Source organism: Urocampus carinirostris, chromosome 16 (assembly GCF_059441175.1).
Source record: "Urocampus carinirostris isolate Australia breed hairy pipefish chromosome 16, RoL_Ucar_1.0, whole genome shotgun sequence".
NCBI classification, from domain to species: domain Eukaryota; kingdom Metazoa; phylum Chordata; class Actinopteri; order Syngnathiformes; family Syngnathidae; genus Urocampus; species Urocampus carinirostris.
The window spans coordinates 19,569,760-19,587,740 of record NC_142364.1 but is presented as its reverse complement, the minus strand read 5'-3'; the positions used below and the strand labels follow the sequence as shown (position 1 = coordinate 19,587,740).

The 17,981-nt window shown below is 41.1% G+C and overlaps 2 protein-coding genes across 3 annotated transcripts; one reads left to right on the top strand and one right to left on the bottom strand.

The window, feature by feature from the left end:
- Positions 1–2,767: 2,767 nt before the first annotated feature.
- LOC148350562 (uncharacterized) lies at positions 2,768–6,390 on the bottom strand. Of its 2 annotated transcripts, none has more exons than XM_088319682.1 (2): positions 6,225–6,390; positions 2,768–5,854 (listed from the first exon to the last, which is right to left on the bottom strand). In XM_088319682.1, exon 2 carries the CDS (start codon positions 5,845–5,847, stop codon positions 4,153–4,155), a length of 1,695 nt encoding a protein of 564 aa, XP_088175808.1. In that variant the 5' UTR covers positions 5,848–5,854; positions 6,225–6,390; the 3' UTR covers positions 2,768–4,152. The 2 variants fall into 2 exon arrangements, with proteins under 2 accessions (XP_088175808.1, XP_088175809.1); XM_088319683.1 differs by having other exon boundaries at positions 6,241–6,364.
- A 284-nt stretch (positions 6,391–6,674) lies between these two features.
- Positions 6,675–16,398, top strand: LOC148350561 (protein phosphatase PTC7 homolog). The gene is made up of 6 exons (XM_088356263.1): positions 6,675–7,172; positions 8,252–8,431; positions 9,742–9,940; positions 12,522–12,645; positions 12,719–12,848; positions 14,322–16,398. The coding sequence occupies exons 1-6, from the start codon at positions 6,971–6,973 to the stop codon at positions 14,378–14,380; spliced, it is 894 nt and encodes a 297-aa protein (XP_088212389.1). The 5' UTR covers positions 6,675–6,970; the 3' UTR covers positions 14,381–16,398.
- The last annotated feature ends 1,583 nt before the right edge of the window (positions 16,399–17,981 follow it).

Here is a 17,981-nt window from a genome sequence, read left to right as displayed (position 1 = left end):
AAGAAAACCAAAGGAAGAGAGTGACAGGGTGGGGAAGGAGAGAAAGGGAGAAAGAAAGAAAGAAAAAAAGGAGATAGAAAAGAGAGAATAAGACAGAAAATAAAGTGAAAATGAGGAAAAGACAGATGGACAAAGAGTGAGAGATAGAAAACGGAGCGAGGCAAAAATAAAAGGGAGGAAGAGATAAAAAGGAAAAAAATAAAAATAGAAATAGAAAGGGAGAAATAAAATAGATAGAACAAGATAGAGGGAGAGAGAAAAGAAAAAGACAAAAAGACAGAGAGAGAGAGCAAAAAGGGCCAAGGAGAAATAGAGAAAGGGAAAGGGAAAAAGAAAGGGGGGGAGAAAGAAAGGGAGAAACAAAGAGAGGGTTAGAAAGAGAAAAAGTGAAAGACAAAAACAGAAAGAAAGGTGGGGAGGAGAGAGAGAAAGAAAAAGAGAGAAAGAAAGAGAAAAGGAGAGATAAGTAAGAAGTAGGGTTAATTTGGACTCAACCATAAAAAAACTAATTTTACTAGAAAATCACAATAACCCAGCCCTGGTGGTGTATTTTCAGAACAGGTTCGCGGGCACCAGGTTGGAGACTCCTGCCCTAGATGGATCACTGAGCAGACTTTCGAACAGCTCGGCATCAATTACACATTTTATGTGCAAAGACCTTTGCCCATATTGCGTCGTGGAAAATGGCGGATTTACTCCTAAACACTAGCTCAATTAACAGAAGCACTCAAGAGTAACAGTAGTCTACCTGTTACCTACTTGTATCAAAATATGCTGTAGGTTTTGTCTGCGATCCAGGGTTCTGTAAAACTTGAATTGAAGCACTTTCAAAAATACATGAAGTATCATACCAATGTTATTTTTTAATCCCGATTTTAATGTGATAGTTTCCACCAGTGCTGTTTTTTGTTTTATTTTGAAAGCTTTATTTTATTTCATCATCTAAATAGGATCATTTAGGAACCATATTTGTGTTACGTTGACATTTCAGTCCGTGACATTTTGTGGCTAGAAACCTGTTGCACAGTGTACATGTGATATTCTTAATGTCACAGCAGAAATACTTGTCCGCATCCTATTTGACTGCTGTGCATCCGCCATGGTTTATTGACGCAGAACGTATGATTTAAGTAGCTTGTTTAAAAAAAAAAACTCATCAATCATATCGAATCGCAATACTTGTAGAATCGTAATCAAAATCAAATCAGCTCCATAGTATAGTGATACGATCGAATCGTGACCGAAGCATATGGTCTTACCTCTGGCATTTTAGAGAAGTGAAAATTGGCTAGCATATTTGGGTATCTAGAGTTTGTTCTGTGTTTTTTTTATTTTAAAAGGTTTAAACAGTGAACCTACAAGTCAAGTTCATTTGTATAGCCCTTAATCACAAGGAGTCTCAAAGGGCTGTGCAGACTATTACAAACTACAGACTATTATTACACCATCCCCTGATCTAAAACCTAAACTCAAAAACCTCAACATGGGGAAAATGAAAAAAAAAAACTCGAAATTTCATGATTGCCGATTGAGCGCAGCTGCAGCGGCTTAATTGTCGCCAACAGCCCGGACAGCCGATTGGTGGACACTCTCTTTTTAAACCCTAGGCTTCCTCTTGAAAGCCGTCAGATCGTTACGCAAACTGTTGCCTTCAGCTCAGTAAGCTTTTTTGTACGACTCCATTCCTGCCCTGCTTTTTTCTGCCTGATCTTTGTTGCCAACCTGTTTCGCCCCGTTACCTGCCTGCCTCCTGCTACCAACCTTGCTTACGAACTCGACACCGCCTTTGATCTCCAGTCCCGGCCTGCATTCCTGCCTGTCTCCGATCCCCCTCGCCAGACATGGAAGTGCCACTTCCGCACCGCTTGCTCCTTTTGTCCGTCAGCCATCGGATCATGGAAACAAGCCTTACTCTCCCTCTTTATCAATAAAAACTGAGAAAACGAGCGCTATTAGGTCCTGTGTCCGTTTCTGGTGTGTTACACAAAAAGGGACTGCACATGAGGTAATCCCCCTTCCAGGATGACCAGGCTGCAATGGATGTTGTAATAACAATTATCACACAGATATTCTATTCAATAAGCTTTCATATAAAGGATTATTTAGCTATGTACAGCCAAAACGGGGTCTGTTAGTGTGGCACCTTTACTGTAAACCGGTAATACATTATGTTCGGTCCAGTAAATAAAGGGCAGCTTTATCTTGTCAGAATTGGGACGCTACAGAGCCGCCCATGACTACAACATAGCACAGATAGCATCTTATCTCTGAGCCCTATGTATTCACGAAAAGAGCCATAGGTTCCCTACCCCTAAAGTAGAAATACCATCTTTTTTCATTGAACAAGTCGAAAACATTTGAATTCTCTGGCTTTCTTTAATTTCCTCATGTTGAGGTTTTTGAGTTTTTCCTTGCCCTCATGTAGGTTTTAGATCACGGATTGTGTAATAGAAGTCTGTACAGCCTTTTGAGACTCCCTGTGATTAAGGCCTATACAAATAAACACGAACTTGAAATTGAATGAACAAGTGACAGGCGGGCACAGGCGTTACATCAGTTTTCCGTTAAGTTTGAATAAATACAGAATGGAGATCACTAGAGCTTCGGGAATCTACGCTGACATCTTTTTTTCCAAACAAATTTAAATAAGGCGATTTTTTTGGACCTTGTAATTTAACGCCAGGGAAAACATTTGCGTCAAAATGCCAGAAGAGCGAGCGCTCTATTTACACTAAACACCATGCAAAACCTGTTCGCTCACAACGTATGGTGCTTGCTTTCATGTTTATAGAAGTTATATTTTCATGAGGAACTCTAACACAAACAAAAGATCACAAACAAACCAGTGCTCAACAAGATGGAGTGCAAATAATGTTAGACTAACAGTCCTTTGGTGAGGATGGGCTGGACTGGATCACCGCATTTGTGTTAGTATACGCGAATACTACATAAAGACAGTTAATTCTATTCAGCTTCGGAATTCAATCGCAACTTTTCAAGCGTTAGTGTAAATATGTAGCTGTGCAGTGTTTCAGAATTTCTTTCAGGAACTGAAAAGGTTGCGTATGGTCCAGTTTCTCTGTATTGGAGCTGGGCGATATGGACCCAGAGAAATCGCGATTTGATCAGTCTAGAAAATAACAATTTTAACTGATTTTTAACAATAAACCTCACCCAACCCATACAATTTCTTCCATTGATTAAAAACAGATCATGTTTAAAATTTTCAAACAAAAATTACTGATTTCAAATCTGATTTACGCAAAGGTAACACGTCATGCTCGTGTAAATAATAGCTACTTATAGCTTGTGACTAACCTGCCTCAATACCAGAATTAACTATTGAACAGTGACGTGCAGTTAGTCGAATATAAAATGTAAAATATATTAACTTGTTACATTCATTTCAAGTGGAATTCTTATTCAAAATCCTTGAATTTTGGCACAATATGAATTTTGATGCGATTACTATGTGACATATTGTTGTGCTGAGCGTCTGCAACGGCAGAGTGAGGCATGCATTTCTCTTGCCTCATGGCAGAGGGCGATAGCGAGACTGAAGATTCTGATTTAGCGCATACCTCAGCCCCGAACAATAGAATTAGTCATAGTATAATTTTTTTCTATTGATGCCTGTATTCAAAAGGAGCACTTCATTTACAAGTTAAGGTAAGACAATTAAGTTTTTTCAATCTACTGTTTTTCATATGACTTTCTTGACAATTAAGTTATTCAAAATCAAATGAATTAATTACATTAAAATCATTTGTATGAACGTCACTGCTATTTAAACTATTGTTCGGTAACTAGCACCAGATTTGAGCCATCCAAATTCAATCATTTAAACAATTCCAATCCTCTATCTCACGACGCAACATCGTTTCAAATTGTCGATTTTTGAATCAATTTGATTTATTCTCGGACCAACTTACTGACGCATTGCACGGACCTTTAGCAAAAGTCGAACTGGTTTCACCAATAAGTGTATTTCAGACCTCGACATACCTAACTTTTAATTAGTAATGTATATAGTTACTGACTAAAAATAACCAGCAAGGTGCAAATTTCAAGAAGCTTACCGAGGATATAGGATACACAGGAACAGCATTACTGTATCGACACGTGCAGTTACCACGGAGGGTCGAGTCGTTCTTACTGAAGCAGGACAACGCTGAACAGCAACATGAAGAGCGACGGGAAAAACTGCGCCACCCCATAACTGGGCGGCCCGCTACGACCCCTCTGAACCTGGTAGTCGAACTTGCGTTTCTCCAGGAATTGCTCGGAGTAGACCATGTAATTCTCAACGCAGCGTCGTGCTTTCATCTGTTCCACCAGGGACGGGTAGCCGATCTCCTCGATGCTCACCGTGTCGTTGTCGGTCTCCTGAACGACCCCCGAGGAGTTGGTGCTTTTAGGCTCTTTGAGAAGGTCGGTTCTGTTCATGCATTTGGCCATGAAGGCATCGTAGGTCTCTGCTCTCGGCGGCGGCTTGTAGACATAATCTCGGCCGAAGTCTTTCTCGTCCGTGGAGCGGGAGCCGTAGCGCTTGTACATGTAGTTGTTGTAGTAGTACTCCTCTTCGGGGTTCCGGAACGAGAAGTGCGGGCGAGGGAATCGACCGAGTCCGTATCCGACCGCCATGCCGGCTACAGCGCCTACGCCCGCCGCCATGATGGCCTTCTTGGCGAAGCCCGTGGATTTGGGTTTGTAGCCCAATCCCGAAACAGAGCGGGAAAAGGGGGAACCCCCCATTCCGTGACCTCCATATCCGTAAGCGCCGCCGCCAATATGGGGACTCAAGATCCGATTATTTGGGTTTCCTTGGGGGTAACCGAAGGATCCACCACGTCCTGGATAACCGCCTGCACCTGGGTACTGATAAGGGTTTCTGTTTGGAAACCCACCCGCGGCTGGGTAGCCGCCTGCAACCGGGTAGCCGCCCCTGTTAGGATAGCCTCCTCCTGCTGGGTAGCTTCCCCCGCCCGGGTAGCTCCCACCAGCTGGGTAGCCACCCCTATTGGGGTATCCCCCTCCAGCTGGATTCTGATTTGGATAATTTCTCCCAGGATTTGGGTTTGGATAACCTCCAGCATTTGGGTATCCTTGGTTAGTACCACCTCTGCCTGGATTCTGGTTGGGATAACTGCCTCCTGCTGGGTAGCTGCCCCTCCCAGGGTTTTGGTTGGGGTAACCTCCAGCATTTGGGTATCCTGGGTTAGTACCACCTCTGCCTGGATTCTGGTTGGGATAACTGCCCCCTGCTGGGTAGCTGCCCCTCCCAGGGTTTTGGTTGGGGTAACCTCCAGCATTTGGGTATCCTTGGTTAGTACCACCTCTGCCTGGATTCTGGTTGGGATAACTGCCTCCTGCTGGGTAGCTGCCCCTTCCAGGGTTTTGGTTGGGGTAACCACCTGCAGGGTTACGGCCAGCGGGATTTTGGTTTGGATAACTGCCTCCTCCTGGGTAGCTGCCCCTGCCAGGGTTTTGATTGGGGTAACCACCTCCCACAGGATTCTGGCCAGGGTTGGTTCGACCAGGATTCGGGTTAGGATAACTTCCGCCCCCTGGATAACTTCCGCCCCCTGGATAACTTGACGGGTTTCGATTTCCCACTCCTGGATAGCTCCCACCGGCGGGGTATGGATTAGAGTTCCGATTGGAAGTACTTCCTGGGTTTGAGCTTGAAGGTTTGGAATTCGAGCCCCGGTTACTCCAGGAGGTGGAGGATCTCCGGCCACTGCTGCTGCTGCTGCTGCTGCCTCCTCTTTTGGCCCATGTGGAGTCGGTGATCAGCAAACAAATGATGAGCACAGACAGCAAAGCTGCCTCGCGCCACCTCTTCATCCTGAAACTAGACATCACGGAAGGCATCGATTATAAACAATGAATTCAAGTAGGAACAAAAGTAACGGGCATCAAATGACCGATGACGTCATTTCCATGTTTCTAATCGAATGCATTTTAGCGTGTGTTGTCATCGTGAGCGATACAAATAATATAGAAAACAACACTCAGCATATACAACTATCTCTTTATAGTGCAAATAGATTCACCCCACCGAATAGCGATCACCAATCGATTAATAAATATAAATATATAAATACAATTGACATGGACACCGTGTCCTTTACAGGACTATTTATCTATCTACCTTGGTCATATCCCTCAAGAGGGGTGACCGACTTTACAGGCCTGCATGACAATATTATTGAGTGTTGTACCTGAATAACGCCTCACCGAAGAAAAACAATGAAACGCCGTTATTCGTCGCTAAATTTCGATCGTCTGTTGTCTGATTATTCCCCTTTGCTCCGTTATGCGTTGCGAGGGCTGGGTCTCGGGCTGTGGTGCACTCGTTTTGTACACACCCCAGACCGGACACAGGAATTGACGTAATACAGATAGATACAATAAACCCAATTTTGCTTAATTTATTTGTTTTGGTGTTAAGTGCATGTAATTTAAATTTTTAATTTATGAAAAACAAGAAAAAAATTGAATCTCGTCTTTTTTTCATTTTATAACATTTGTCCATGTGGCGCCTAGCCAGCAAAACAAACGCATCCGTTACGCATGCGCAGTGTTGTAGCACAAAGCAGGGCAGAAGCCATTAGGGCCACTCTCATTGGTTGCTGTCACCATTGCTTTGACGTCATCACTGTAAACTGTCTGATGCCCGGATGTACTTGCAGGTCACAGGAGAAAGATGTCGGAACGGAGAGTACCAAGTGGAGGAACAGCGGACATTAAACTAGCAATGTAGAAACAAACTCTCCGTGTTTGTAACTAATTTGCGTTAACAAAAGTGTTAAGTTAGTAAGTCCTTGAATCGGAGTTTTTGGCGTGCATGGCTGCTTAAAAAACGCCATCATCTGAAGGAGACATCGAGCGGGCCGAGTGGAATAAGACGACCGAGTGAGAGGACTCCAAACCGGGGCAGCGGCTTGGGCTTCTTGCCGGGGCGGGGATGTTATCCGTACTGTCTTATGGCAGACTGGTAGCCAGGGCTGTCCTCGGTGGACTATCGCAGACGGACGGACGCGACTACAGTCTGATCACCGCCAGCTATGGTTTCGGCAAGGACTTTCGCAAGGGGATTCTTAAGAAAGGGATGTGTTACGGGGACGACGCCTGTTTTGTCGCGAGGAACAAGAGCGCAGATGTTTTGGGTAAGTGTGCACCCCTGTCCCGGTTCGTCCGGGTTTTACCTGCTTGAGGGCTCCGTGTACCAGGTTGACCTTCAGTGGTTTTGTCCACTCCCTGCACGTGGACTGACCTCACGATGAAAACAAAAGCCTCCACCCCCTCTGATCACACGGTCTAAACGTTGTCCTTCCCGTTCTTTTTTATTTGATTTGTTTTCGTGATTAAGCATCTTGGAAATGTACATTAAATGCGTTAGCTTTTTATTTTATTTTAATCTTTTTATATGCGTGTTTTTGCGGTGCGGTTTCTTTGCTATAGACCAAACGACCTTTCACCTAGATACGTTAAAACGCGAAATCGGCGCAGGATTATTAATTATACCGATTCTGGATGTGTACATAAACTGATCCAAAGGCGACAGGTGTAATAATATAGTCAAATTTTAAACAATGTGTTAAAAACAACAAGGTCAGAATGGTCGAGCATGGAGGCGGCCATCTTGCTAACATTGACGTTAGCGCCGCTTAGCCTGGCTTTTGTCTACACAACTTTTTCATTTATTAAAATTGTATCTATGAAGAGAAATGTCCTTAAACCATTGCATGGGTTTTTGGTAAATTAAGAAATAGCAAGATATTGTTTGATTAAGACGTGACGATTGCATGTGTTGTGCCACATTGGTGCATGCACGGGATATCAAACAATTAAAGTAGTGGCGTCACTAATAACTAAAGAGCGGTCGCTATAAAAAAATATTTCAAATAATTTTGAATGTTTCGCATTGCTCTATTTGCCGAGCCTGGCCCTTTATGATGGCTCATTGGCCTTTGTGATGTAGAGGTCAGATGGGGCTGCAGTATTCATTTTGTTGATATTCCATTTAGTTTTGCAGATCTACCTAGTTTACAAAGCAAAGTACCGGTAACAGTGGTTTATTTTTTTATGCTTATTTTTTTGCCGACCCCAACACCCCCTCAAATAAACAAGACCTCAATTACAATTGATCTAACTGCATTAGTCAAGTATCTCTTTAATTCAATAATACAGTCCTCTACATACATCAAGTTACCCTCTTTAGAAATTTACCTTTTTGTCTGAACAGGTGTAGCAGATGGCGTGGGAGGTTGGCGTGACTATGGCGTCGACCCATCTCAGTTCTCCGCCACGTTGATGAGAACGTGCGAGAGGTTGGTGAAGGAAGGTCGCTTTACTCCCAGCAATCCAGTTGGCATCTTAACGTCTGGCTACTATGAGCTCCTGCAGAACAAAGTTCCTCTTCTGGGTGAGCCCTCATAAAAGAACGTGTCGTCAAATATTAGTAGAAGTTTGATCGTTTTCTTTTTTAAATAACGTGGATTAAAGGGGAGACAGACAGTGAGGATGGGCCTTATTCGAGGCTTTCCGTATCCCGCGCCGGATGCAACACGTACTGGAATTTTTTCCGGAAATTAAATTATATGTTAACGCCCCTAAAGCACATAGAAAATTGCCTAAAAAAGAACTCAAAAGTTTGGGTGCCCGTTATACATAGTGTTTTATGGTAGTATATTACTGTATTTGTAAAACGATATATTAGTTGAAAATATCACTGGCCACAATCGCAGAGCATTACATCTGATGGGAATTGAACACAAGATGCAGGGGTGAGAGTGCTGAACCCTAACCACTAAACTACTCTGTGAGAATGTTGGAAACAGAAAGTCGTCCTAAATAGATATGAATAAACACAATAAAGCAAGATAAGGGAAACTACTCTTTGATGTATCTGATGACGAATCAGACTTTGGAGGATATTAAATAAACAAATTGTAAAATTATGTTTGTATAGTTTTCATTGGGTATGTTGTCAATAATTTATTTAATCATGTCTGCACGTAGTCAACAACAATGCGTAGTTTGAGGTCAGAAAAAAACTTCTGACAATTTTTATTTGAAAAAAAAATAAGGGTGCACATTATAAACAAGTGCACGTTATACATAAATAAATACAATAATTCCAGAAACATTTGACTGTTTACATCTTTGGCTTTCACACAAACCTACATATATTAAACCCAGATTTTTTTTTTTTTTTTGAATCTACAATATAATACGATAATTCACCTAAATAGTTTCCACAATATTGTTTTGCTTGATATGTTGTTTGTTATTGTTTAAATTTCCCGGCCTTAAAGGTGGGAGCACTGAACCGGATTTCGATCTCTAATGGTAAAAACGTGTTATCATTGCTTAAATGTGAAGTTAATAGAAAATCGAGTGACAACAATATATCCAGGGTGTGCTTTTTAGTGTGTAAAATAATTGGACATACGTGGTCTGTATTTTCCTTTAAGAATGTGTTGAGGATAGTAAAATGGGAATCCGAGCTCCAGGAGGTAAATAATTTATGTGACACTGCATGAGGAGGCAAACAAGACCCCCAGGTCACATCTTTAGAGACACAGCGCCCATCTGTTATGGCCGTACATTTGTCAAATAAGCCGTTTTGTTTTTGTATTCGTTTCAAGGATGAGGCGCACTTGAGCTCTACAGCTGAAGGCCGCAGCAGAATTTGCCTCCCAAGGTTGTAATAGCACTTGGTTGTTTTTCTAGGGAGCAGCACCGCCTGTATCGTGGTGCTAGATCGACGAAGTCACAGACTTCACACCTGCAACCTGGGTGATTCAGGCTTCCTGGTGGTGCGAGGGGGTGAGGTGGTGCACCGTTCGGATGAGCAGCAGCATTACTTCAACACGCCCTTCCAGCTCTCCATAGCTCCCCCAGGTGCAGAAGGGTCTGTGCTCAGCGACAGGTGGGTAGTGGCTACCAAATATACACTCTGAAAAGTAGCACGCCTCATCTTTTGTTGTGGCAAGTCTCTGTTGTTTGGCTTCAACGTGGCTTTCTTACTGAGAGATCACTCATTAACTTGGAACACAAAAACTATAGAGATCCAATGTATTTGTCCTTACAATTAATCCGTTGTTATTTCACATATTGTTCATACCTGTTTTTCAACATTGTTTATCCAAGGCTTCACTCACTTCACTCTCACACACTTAAGGCACACCCATTGAAAATGCGGGGCTCGTATGGTTGCTAAAGTGCTTGAGTTTCAATGAGGTTTTCTCAAGGTTTGAAAACTGCTTGAATTTTGGGTGAGGTGCTTGTAAATGCTGAAAATTGTTGGCATGTTTTCAACAAACCTGTTTAAAATGACGCAGGTACTGCTCTCTGGTGGCTTTACTTTGCCATCAGATTCCTTCTCCCTTCATAATTAACAGCGGCTGACGCTAGTTTGTATGGCATTGTCCTATGAACTGTCATCGCCTCCTACAGGTGCATGCTACACCTAAACAGGGCACCACGAAATGTGTATTTGCGCAAGAATTAAGTATCAATTATGGACATTTATGAGCCAAGCAAATCGTACATTTTAATAGTAAGATTTTTCTGCTTCTGAAAATGGTAATTACATATTACTGTCATTTTTGCCCAACACCTATATGGGGAGATATTTGTATAGAAAACCAATATATTCGTGGTATATTTAAGATCTAAAAAATATTTGTTTTTCTAAATGCACAGGCAAGATTAAAATTCCCATATGTAAAACACAGATATATATGTGGCTCTCCAAAATACACGATTGACACTAGATTTTTTTTTTCTTTTAATGGTACCAGGGAAATTGGGAAATTTGGCTTTGAAATCTCAACAAGTGCTTGAATTTGGCTATGAAATAGGTCTACGAACCCCGAAAGTGTTCAGGAATATGAGATTCCCTGCATCAGTCTTGTTTTGCAATGCTTAAATTATCATAACTGCAGTGTTTTTCAACCTTTTTTGAGCCAGGGAATATTTTTTATACATTGGAAAAATTTTGTGGCACACCACCAACCAAAAATGTTATGACACTGAACAGTATGTTTAATTACAATATAATGTATAATACCCCCAGTTTTTACAGCACAGACACTTGACAATGACATAATATTTGCTGAAAATGATTCATAAATGTTTTATTAAATTTTAAAAAGTAAAATTGGATAATTTCTCACGGAACACCTGATGATCTCTCACGGCACACTAGTGTGTCGCGGCACAGTGGTTGAAATTCACTGTATTATAGAACCCAAGTTTACAATTTAATAGAAGAGAATTGTCTTTATTGTCTTGATATCAACGTGGTGAGACATTGTTTGCTATAAGACTAGACATGGCACTCCAGGGTAAACATGTGATAAAGATTTTAAAACCAAAAATAAGATTAAAAAATTGTGTGAATCAATAAATACAAATATTTACAACGTAGTGCTTCAAGGCGCACCCAAATTATATTAAAAGTGCAATGAAAGAATAGTGCATCGTAACGAGCACAATAAAAGTAGTGCAATGAAAATTTAGCTGCAACATAAAAATACCCAAATAAGTTGGTAGATATTTATGTTCAAAGTTGTGCATGTGGTGATGGCCCTGGGGAGGAAACAGTCTTTTAGCCCGTTTCTCTTCGTTCTAATGGACATGTTGCGCCTACCACAGGGCAACAGGTCAAATAGGTGAGATAAGTCCTTTATGATGCCGATGTCTCTGCTGCATCACATTGGGTAGAAAGCAACAGCATCTAAATTTGGTTCCAATCAAGTTTCTTCGAGAGAATCCCATTTTTTTGCGGCTTTGGCTCTGGAGGTAGTACAGAGAAATAATTTTGGTAAATTATTTTTCAACATTTTTTTGTAGTTTTACTAGATTTGTGTTTTATTTTGTAGTAATGATTTTTTTTTATATATTTTCCATTAAAGTAAGAAAAAATATGCATAACATGGGAAATATGCCAGTGAGACCATTTTTAAAATGTCTGTTTTCCCCCCTGAAATTAACAATAATGCTTTTTTTTAACAGACAACAAACAGATAAACAAACAGAGTTTGGCAGTTTAAGTTTAGACAACATCTACAAACAAAATAAGATCCCCAATTTTTTAATGCCAACTACCTCCTTTTCAGATCATTATAAAAATACAGAACCGCTCCCAACTAATGGATACAGAAAATATTAACCGGCTGATGATTGGAAAATCAACCAGATATAAAATAGGACAACTTCATGCGGCACACCGGACAAGTTCTCACAGCGCACTCATGTTTTGTGGTGCAGTGGTTTAAAATGAGTGTATCATACTACAGTTTCACACTAAAGCTTCGGTCGATTACTGGTTCTTGACAATGTGGGACATCCATTCAAAAATAGCCCCTGACAAAGCAGCTCTTTAAAGGCTTTGGTAGATAAACCTAAGGCCGTGACGCCACTAGAACAAACTCACATTTTTTACTATCAAGTCAAAGTACTCCACTATTGCATGTCTCTAAACTATTGTCTTTTTCCGCTTTCAGTCCAGAAGCTGCTGACAGCTCCTCTTTTGACGTGCAGCTTGGGGACATCATCCTCACCGCCACCGACGGCCTCTTCGACAACATGCCCGACTACATGATTCTCCAGGAGCTCAAAAAACTCAAGGTGGAACTTTTTACATCAAAATATACTAGAGAGATGTCTTTCCAACAATCTTATCCGTTTTTCTCCCGCACAGACAACAAACTATGACAGCATCTTGCAGACGGCACAGAGTATAGCAAAGCAAGCGCATAACCTGGCTTATGATCCCAACTACATGTCCCCGTTTGCACAGTTTGCTTGTGACAATGGCCTGAATGTAAGAGGTAAGCGTGTCCCTTCCGATCATCATCAATAGATAACGCAATTTGAACTATGACACATTTCATTTCTTTTTTTCATGTTTGAATCGAGTTACCAAGTTTTAGACCAATTTGGAAGGGATCTGTTTGTATAAATGACCGTATAGTCCACACTCCTGAGTCATTCTTTGCGAAAAATACAAAACCGGGTCATGACTAAAACATATATAACACAAAAAATAAAGTATTTTGAAGCTTACATAATGATGAGGCTACATTATCAAAAATAACTACATTAGGTTTGAACGCAGCAGATGACTATGGCAATTTTCTAGTGTTCTGCTCAGAAGACAATGCGAGCTTTCCGCGCTTAATGAGGCGATGCTTGGTTTCCTTAAAGAAATATATATTTTTTCACACAGAATAAGACTATAATAGATTTACGCCAGGGGTGTCAAACTCATTTTAGCTCTGGGGCCACATGGGGGAGAGAGAGAGAGAGAGAGAGAGAGAGAGAGAGAGAGAGAGAGAGAGAGAGAGAGAGAGAGAGAGAGAGAGAGAGAGAGAGAGAGAGAGAGAGAGAGAGAGAGAGAGAGAGAGAGAGAGTAGAATAAATAGAAAGACATGGACAGAAAGAATGAAAGAAAGACAGAAAAAGAAAGGAGGAAGGAGAGAGAGTGAGAGACAAAGAAAGAGAATGAAAGTGAGATAGATAGTGAGGGAGAGAGAATAGAGAGGAATAGGGAGAAAAGAAAAATGGAAAAAAGAGGGAAATATACAGCGAAAAATGAGAGCGAAATAGATACAACCCAGTTGCTCTGGGAGTGGCACCTGGCTTTTGCGACATCAAGTGGACATACTTTAAACCAGCTAATTTTTTCTCTTGCGCTTCTCTGTGTTGTCTGGCGGGCCTGATCTGGCACCTTTGCTTCACGTCTTTAAAAGACAGTGCTAGCTTTCCACCATGAATAAGTCAATGCTAGCTTTTCATGCTAGTAAAACAATGCTAATTTTCCACACGCAATAAGAGAGGACACAAGCCTTTTAGGTTTAAGAACACAATGCTATCCTTCTGCGCTCAACAAGCTAACTTTCCTCAAACAAACAGATGGTGCCCGCTGTTCGTGCTAATAAAACAATGCTAGCTTTCTACACAGAACCAGGCGATAGGAAGACAGTGGTAGCTTTCCAGGTTAACAAGACAACATTATCTTTCTGCTAGATATCCACAAAGAAGACCACAAAGCACGCTTTCTGCGCAGAAAATGACAACACTAATTTTATGCCGAGGAGAATTTAGTTTGGCTTTGAAGAAGTTTGTTTTCACCTTCTGGGAAGACAGCTGTAGTTTTCACGTGCTCGAAGCACATCAAGGGTTACATGCTTATGTGTGATTGTAAATCAATGAGAAATAGTGCAACTTATCGTCTGGAATAACCAATACAGCTACTCGAAATGTAACACTGCTAACCGCTCCTCAATGTGTCTCATTTGTAGGGGGAAAGCCGGACGACATCACTGTGCTGCTGTCCATTGTGGCCGAATATACAGATTAGGAAGTGCGCATCCTCAAATGTGTCTTTGTTTGACGGAGTGCATCGCGCCTTCCCCTGCAGGGCTCATTGGCTCCTTCCTGTGGCTCACCAACAGAGCACCCTCTCGCCCACCTTTGTCCCTTTGGTTTTTTGTTTTTCCTCTGTTGTGTGGAGTTTTAGAGAGGAATCGGGCAGCTTGGACAGCATTAAGGTCCTGCACTACTATGCGTCATTTAGAAGAGAGAGGTAGGCCTAAGCCAGGATTTTGGGTTCCTTAGTAATAAGGTGGATAATTCAGTTCAAGTGTGTTTCTTGAGCTCCGTTTGAGGCCTGTGCAGAGTAGTTGATTTTCCGGATGACTGATTAGCTATCTTGTCGATTACTAGCCGAGGCCTCGGGGGGAACTCAAATAAAGTCTCAGTGGAGAGCCGGGTTTGAAGCTAAGGGAAGGTTGTGCCTGTTTGCGGTTGTAAATAGTTGAAATTTGTGGACTGTCTTCTCTATTTTTTGATTTACTGTCGGCGTGGTGCGTTCACAGACGTTTAGTGAATCCGCACGCTTCCGCTTGCTGAGAAGGACATTTGCTTAAATAGCGCGGTGGGAAAGGGACTAAGTGTGTGTGCATTCGAGTTAGAATGTGTGTCGTGTTTAATGTTCAGGAAGAATTGTGATAGCGTCCGGTAATGCAGCCATAGGTCAAGTTTGAAGTTAAAAAGAGATGTTTATTTTTTTAAAAGGATGGCGTTTGAAAGCGTTTGCCCAGAAACGCTATATTTCCTTCAATAGTTTACTGAGTGTACACCCAATCCTGGCAGTCCTCCATCCTTCCATCCACTAATTTACTTGTCTTCCACATTATAAATCGGGTACTTTCTATGAATTAGACGAGCGTAAGTGCTTTGTGCTCCCACAGAAAAAAATGTATATTGTTGCATGGTGTTTTTAATCATCGAGAGTAGAAACGTTTTAATTTAAACGCTCTTAATCCGTCCGGAAATGATTATAATAATTGTTAAACTGCCACCTAGTGGGACTATCCAGGATTTCTTCAGCTAATGTTTTCAGTGATGATTTCTCAAGTATGACAGGTGTACTATTGGTAGACTATTTAGATGAGTTTTTGAAATTGTGTTGTTGCATTTATTGTTCATTTTTGCTGCTTCTCTTGTGTAATAGGAGTACATGGGCTGATTGTAAAGAGTACATGTGGGATCTGAGTTTAATCCACTTATGTAAATGAATCCCAAGCCTTGTGTCATAAGCTTCTATCCCTGGCGAGATGTCCTTCAGCTGAGACGAGACAAACGTCTTAACATGTTTCTTGTCTGTAACCCCGGCAATACTGAAAATAGTTTTTCTCTGGAGAGCATTGTCTTATTTTTTATTTTGTTTTTGTCCGTCTCCGATTTGAATTTCATTTGATGAGTTGACGCTCGTGCTCGACAGGTTTCTGAAGCCAAAGAAGGAAAGCCATATAGAATGCATGACAAGGGCCCTGTCGTAGGCAATCTGTTGAACAATAACGTAACCGTTTATGTGTGTTTCATGATTATAGTCGAAGCTGTTTTAAACCGGCGAGGTTCTTTGAAAAAGTCTTTAAAAATGTAGTTAGTTGATTAAGATTTTGTCCGTGCTGTTCTCCTCGCATGATTTCACTCAACCTCTTGTAGTTCGTTGTTGTGTCTCGAGCGTGTTTTCGAACTATTTAATGTATGTGCAAACAAAAGGCAGCGACGCTGTGAAATTTAAAGCAGAACTGAAAAGTTGGATTGCAGGTTCAGCCTTAACACATCGATTGACTCGTCATCAAGAGGCCTTTGCTGTCTTTACAAGCTTGTCTCGTCCACGCTGTCCTCCCCTATGTGTGTTCCTCCCATCAAAGCAAAGGTGCTTCTGCCATCAACACGACTGGTATGATTGTCCTTTTTCCAACAAGGCGACATTTGTACGGGTGAATGAACGGTAAAGCTGTCTGTCAATGTGTAGCGATGTGAGTCTAATATATGTAAATAAAAACGTTTTCCAAGAAGTGAACAATATTTAAATAAAATCCATAGTATTTATATAAAAAATTGTATGACTGGATTCATTATTACTAGGTGTATTTTTTTATTCTAAATCCTGACAATTCTGAAGCTTCATATCTTAAAGCTATAAATCTGTTTTTATTTTGAAATACAGAATATTTTGTTGTGAAAGTCTACCTTTTTGTCCTAATATTCTACACTAAGTATGCAATCTGCTGCAAATACTAATTTACACTTAGTATTAAGTTGACTGAAAATTGGGTGTTCCTATACTATTTTATTTATAAATTTGTAAACTGAGTGTGAATAAATAACATACATAATATTAGGTTGAACGAATAATATCCTTTAAACTAAAATATATCGATCTGGTGTCACCAATCTTTTTGAAGCTGAGAACTACTTTTTTGTCACGGAATAGCGCAAAGGGATACCATGTTGTAATTATTAGAAGCTAAGTCAACCACTAAACATTGTCAGTTAGAAATCCAATTTACTAGAAATTGCAACGACGCGTTACTGGTGAAATATTTTCAGAACCTGTCCGCTGGCCATTCAGGTGTTCCAAGGAGGCTACTTGGTGCCTGTGCGCACCATGTTGGAGACCCCTGATCCAAATTGATTAATTGTCATGTTATTCACTTAAAGGCATTAAAATCGTACTCTTTGGAAGTAAAAAAGGGTGACCTACATGAATTGTGTAAATGAAAGAATGGCTTAAAGTGGATAGAGGGGTTATAAAACCCATTCATTTATCACACCTAAGACAGTAGAAGTGACAGATGTATCTCTAGGAATAATCTTAGCCTAGTTGCTAGCCCGTTCAGTAGCAAGCTAGTTGTGGAGAATAAATCACCATAGTAGCTGAGCCGGCCAGGCTAAATGTAACCTGCTTTCATGCAACCGACTTGAGGCTAAATTCAGCCAAGATAAAAAACGTTTTGGGGTTGTACAGCGTACCGGAACATATCTCCTGCACACCCTTCTCACCTTTTTAACAATTGACCCATTATCATGACTGCACTTGGCATCACTGCCATATTAAAGACACTTATGTCCCTTGTTTTTCCATCAAGAGAACGAAAAAACACTTTCATCCCTCAAAAATGTATTTTGAAAACAACACCCTTACGACCCAAGAAAGCCAGGGCCGTTTGGAAAATGAGTGCAGTCGTTAGCACAGTTCTGAGGTCATGAGATCAAACCATCCTGTGTGGAGTTTGCAAGTTCTCTCCCACATTCTCAAAAACATGCATGTCTCTCTCTAGCTCTCTCTCTCTCTCTCTCTAGCTTTCAGGTGTGAATGAGTGAGTTGTCTGTCTCTGTGTGCCCTACGACTGCCTGGCTGGCAACCAGTTCACGGTGTCCCACTGCCTGAAGATGAGCTCCAGCACCCCTGCGACCCTACTAAGATGCAGATAATGGATGGATCGATGGAATCATCTAATTTAATGACAAGTTTAGAAATTTTACCCTCTTCAATAAATAACTCTTCAATAAACGATTGATGGTTAGGATTATGCAAGACAGTTTGAAAACAAAAGTTTTTCACGAAAGCCACGTTATTTCACTGTTTATATGCGTTTAGAAAGAAC

Excerpts from the sequence above, each read along its gene's own strand:
- LOC148350562 (XM_088319682.1), bottom strand. The coding sequence starts at position 5,847 with ATGAAGAGGTGGCGCGAGGCAGCTTTGCTGTCTGTGCTCATCATTTGT.
- LOC148350561 (XM_088356263.1), top strand. The coding sequence starts at position 6,971 with ATGTTATCCGTACTGTCTTATGGCAGACTGGTAGCCAGGGCTGTCCTC. Across the intron at positions 8,432-9,741 it reads GAACAAAGTTCCTCTTCTGG|GGAGCAGCACCGCCTGTATC; the intron begins GTGAGCCCTCAT and ends TTGTTTTTCTAG. Across the intron at positions 12,646-12,718 it reads AGGAGCTCAAAAAACTCAAG|ACAACAAACTATGACAGCAT; the intron begins GTGGAACTTTTT and ends TCTCCCGCACAG.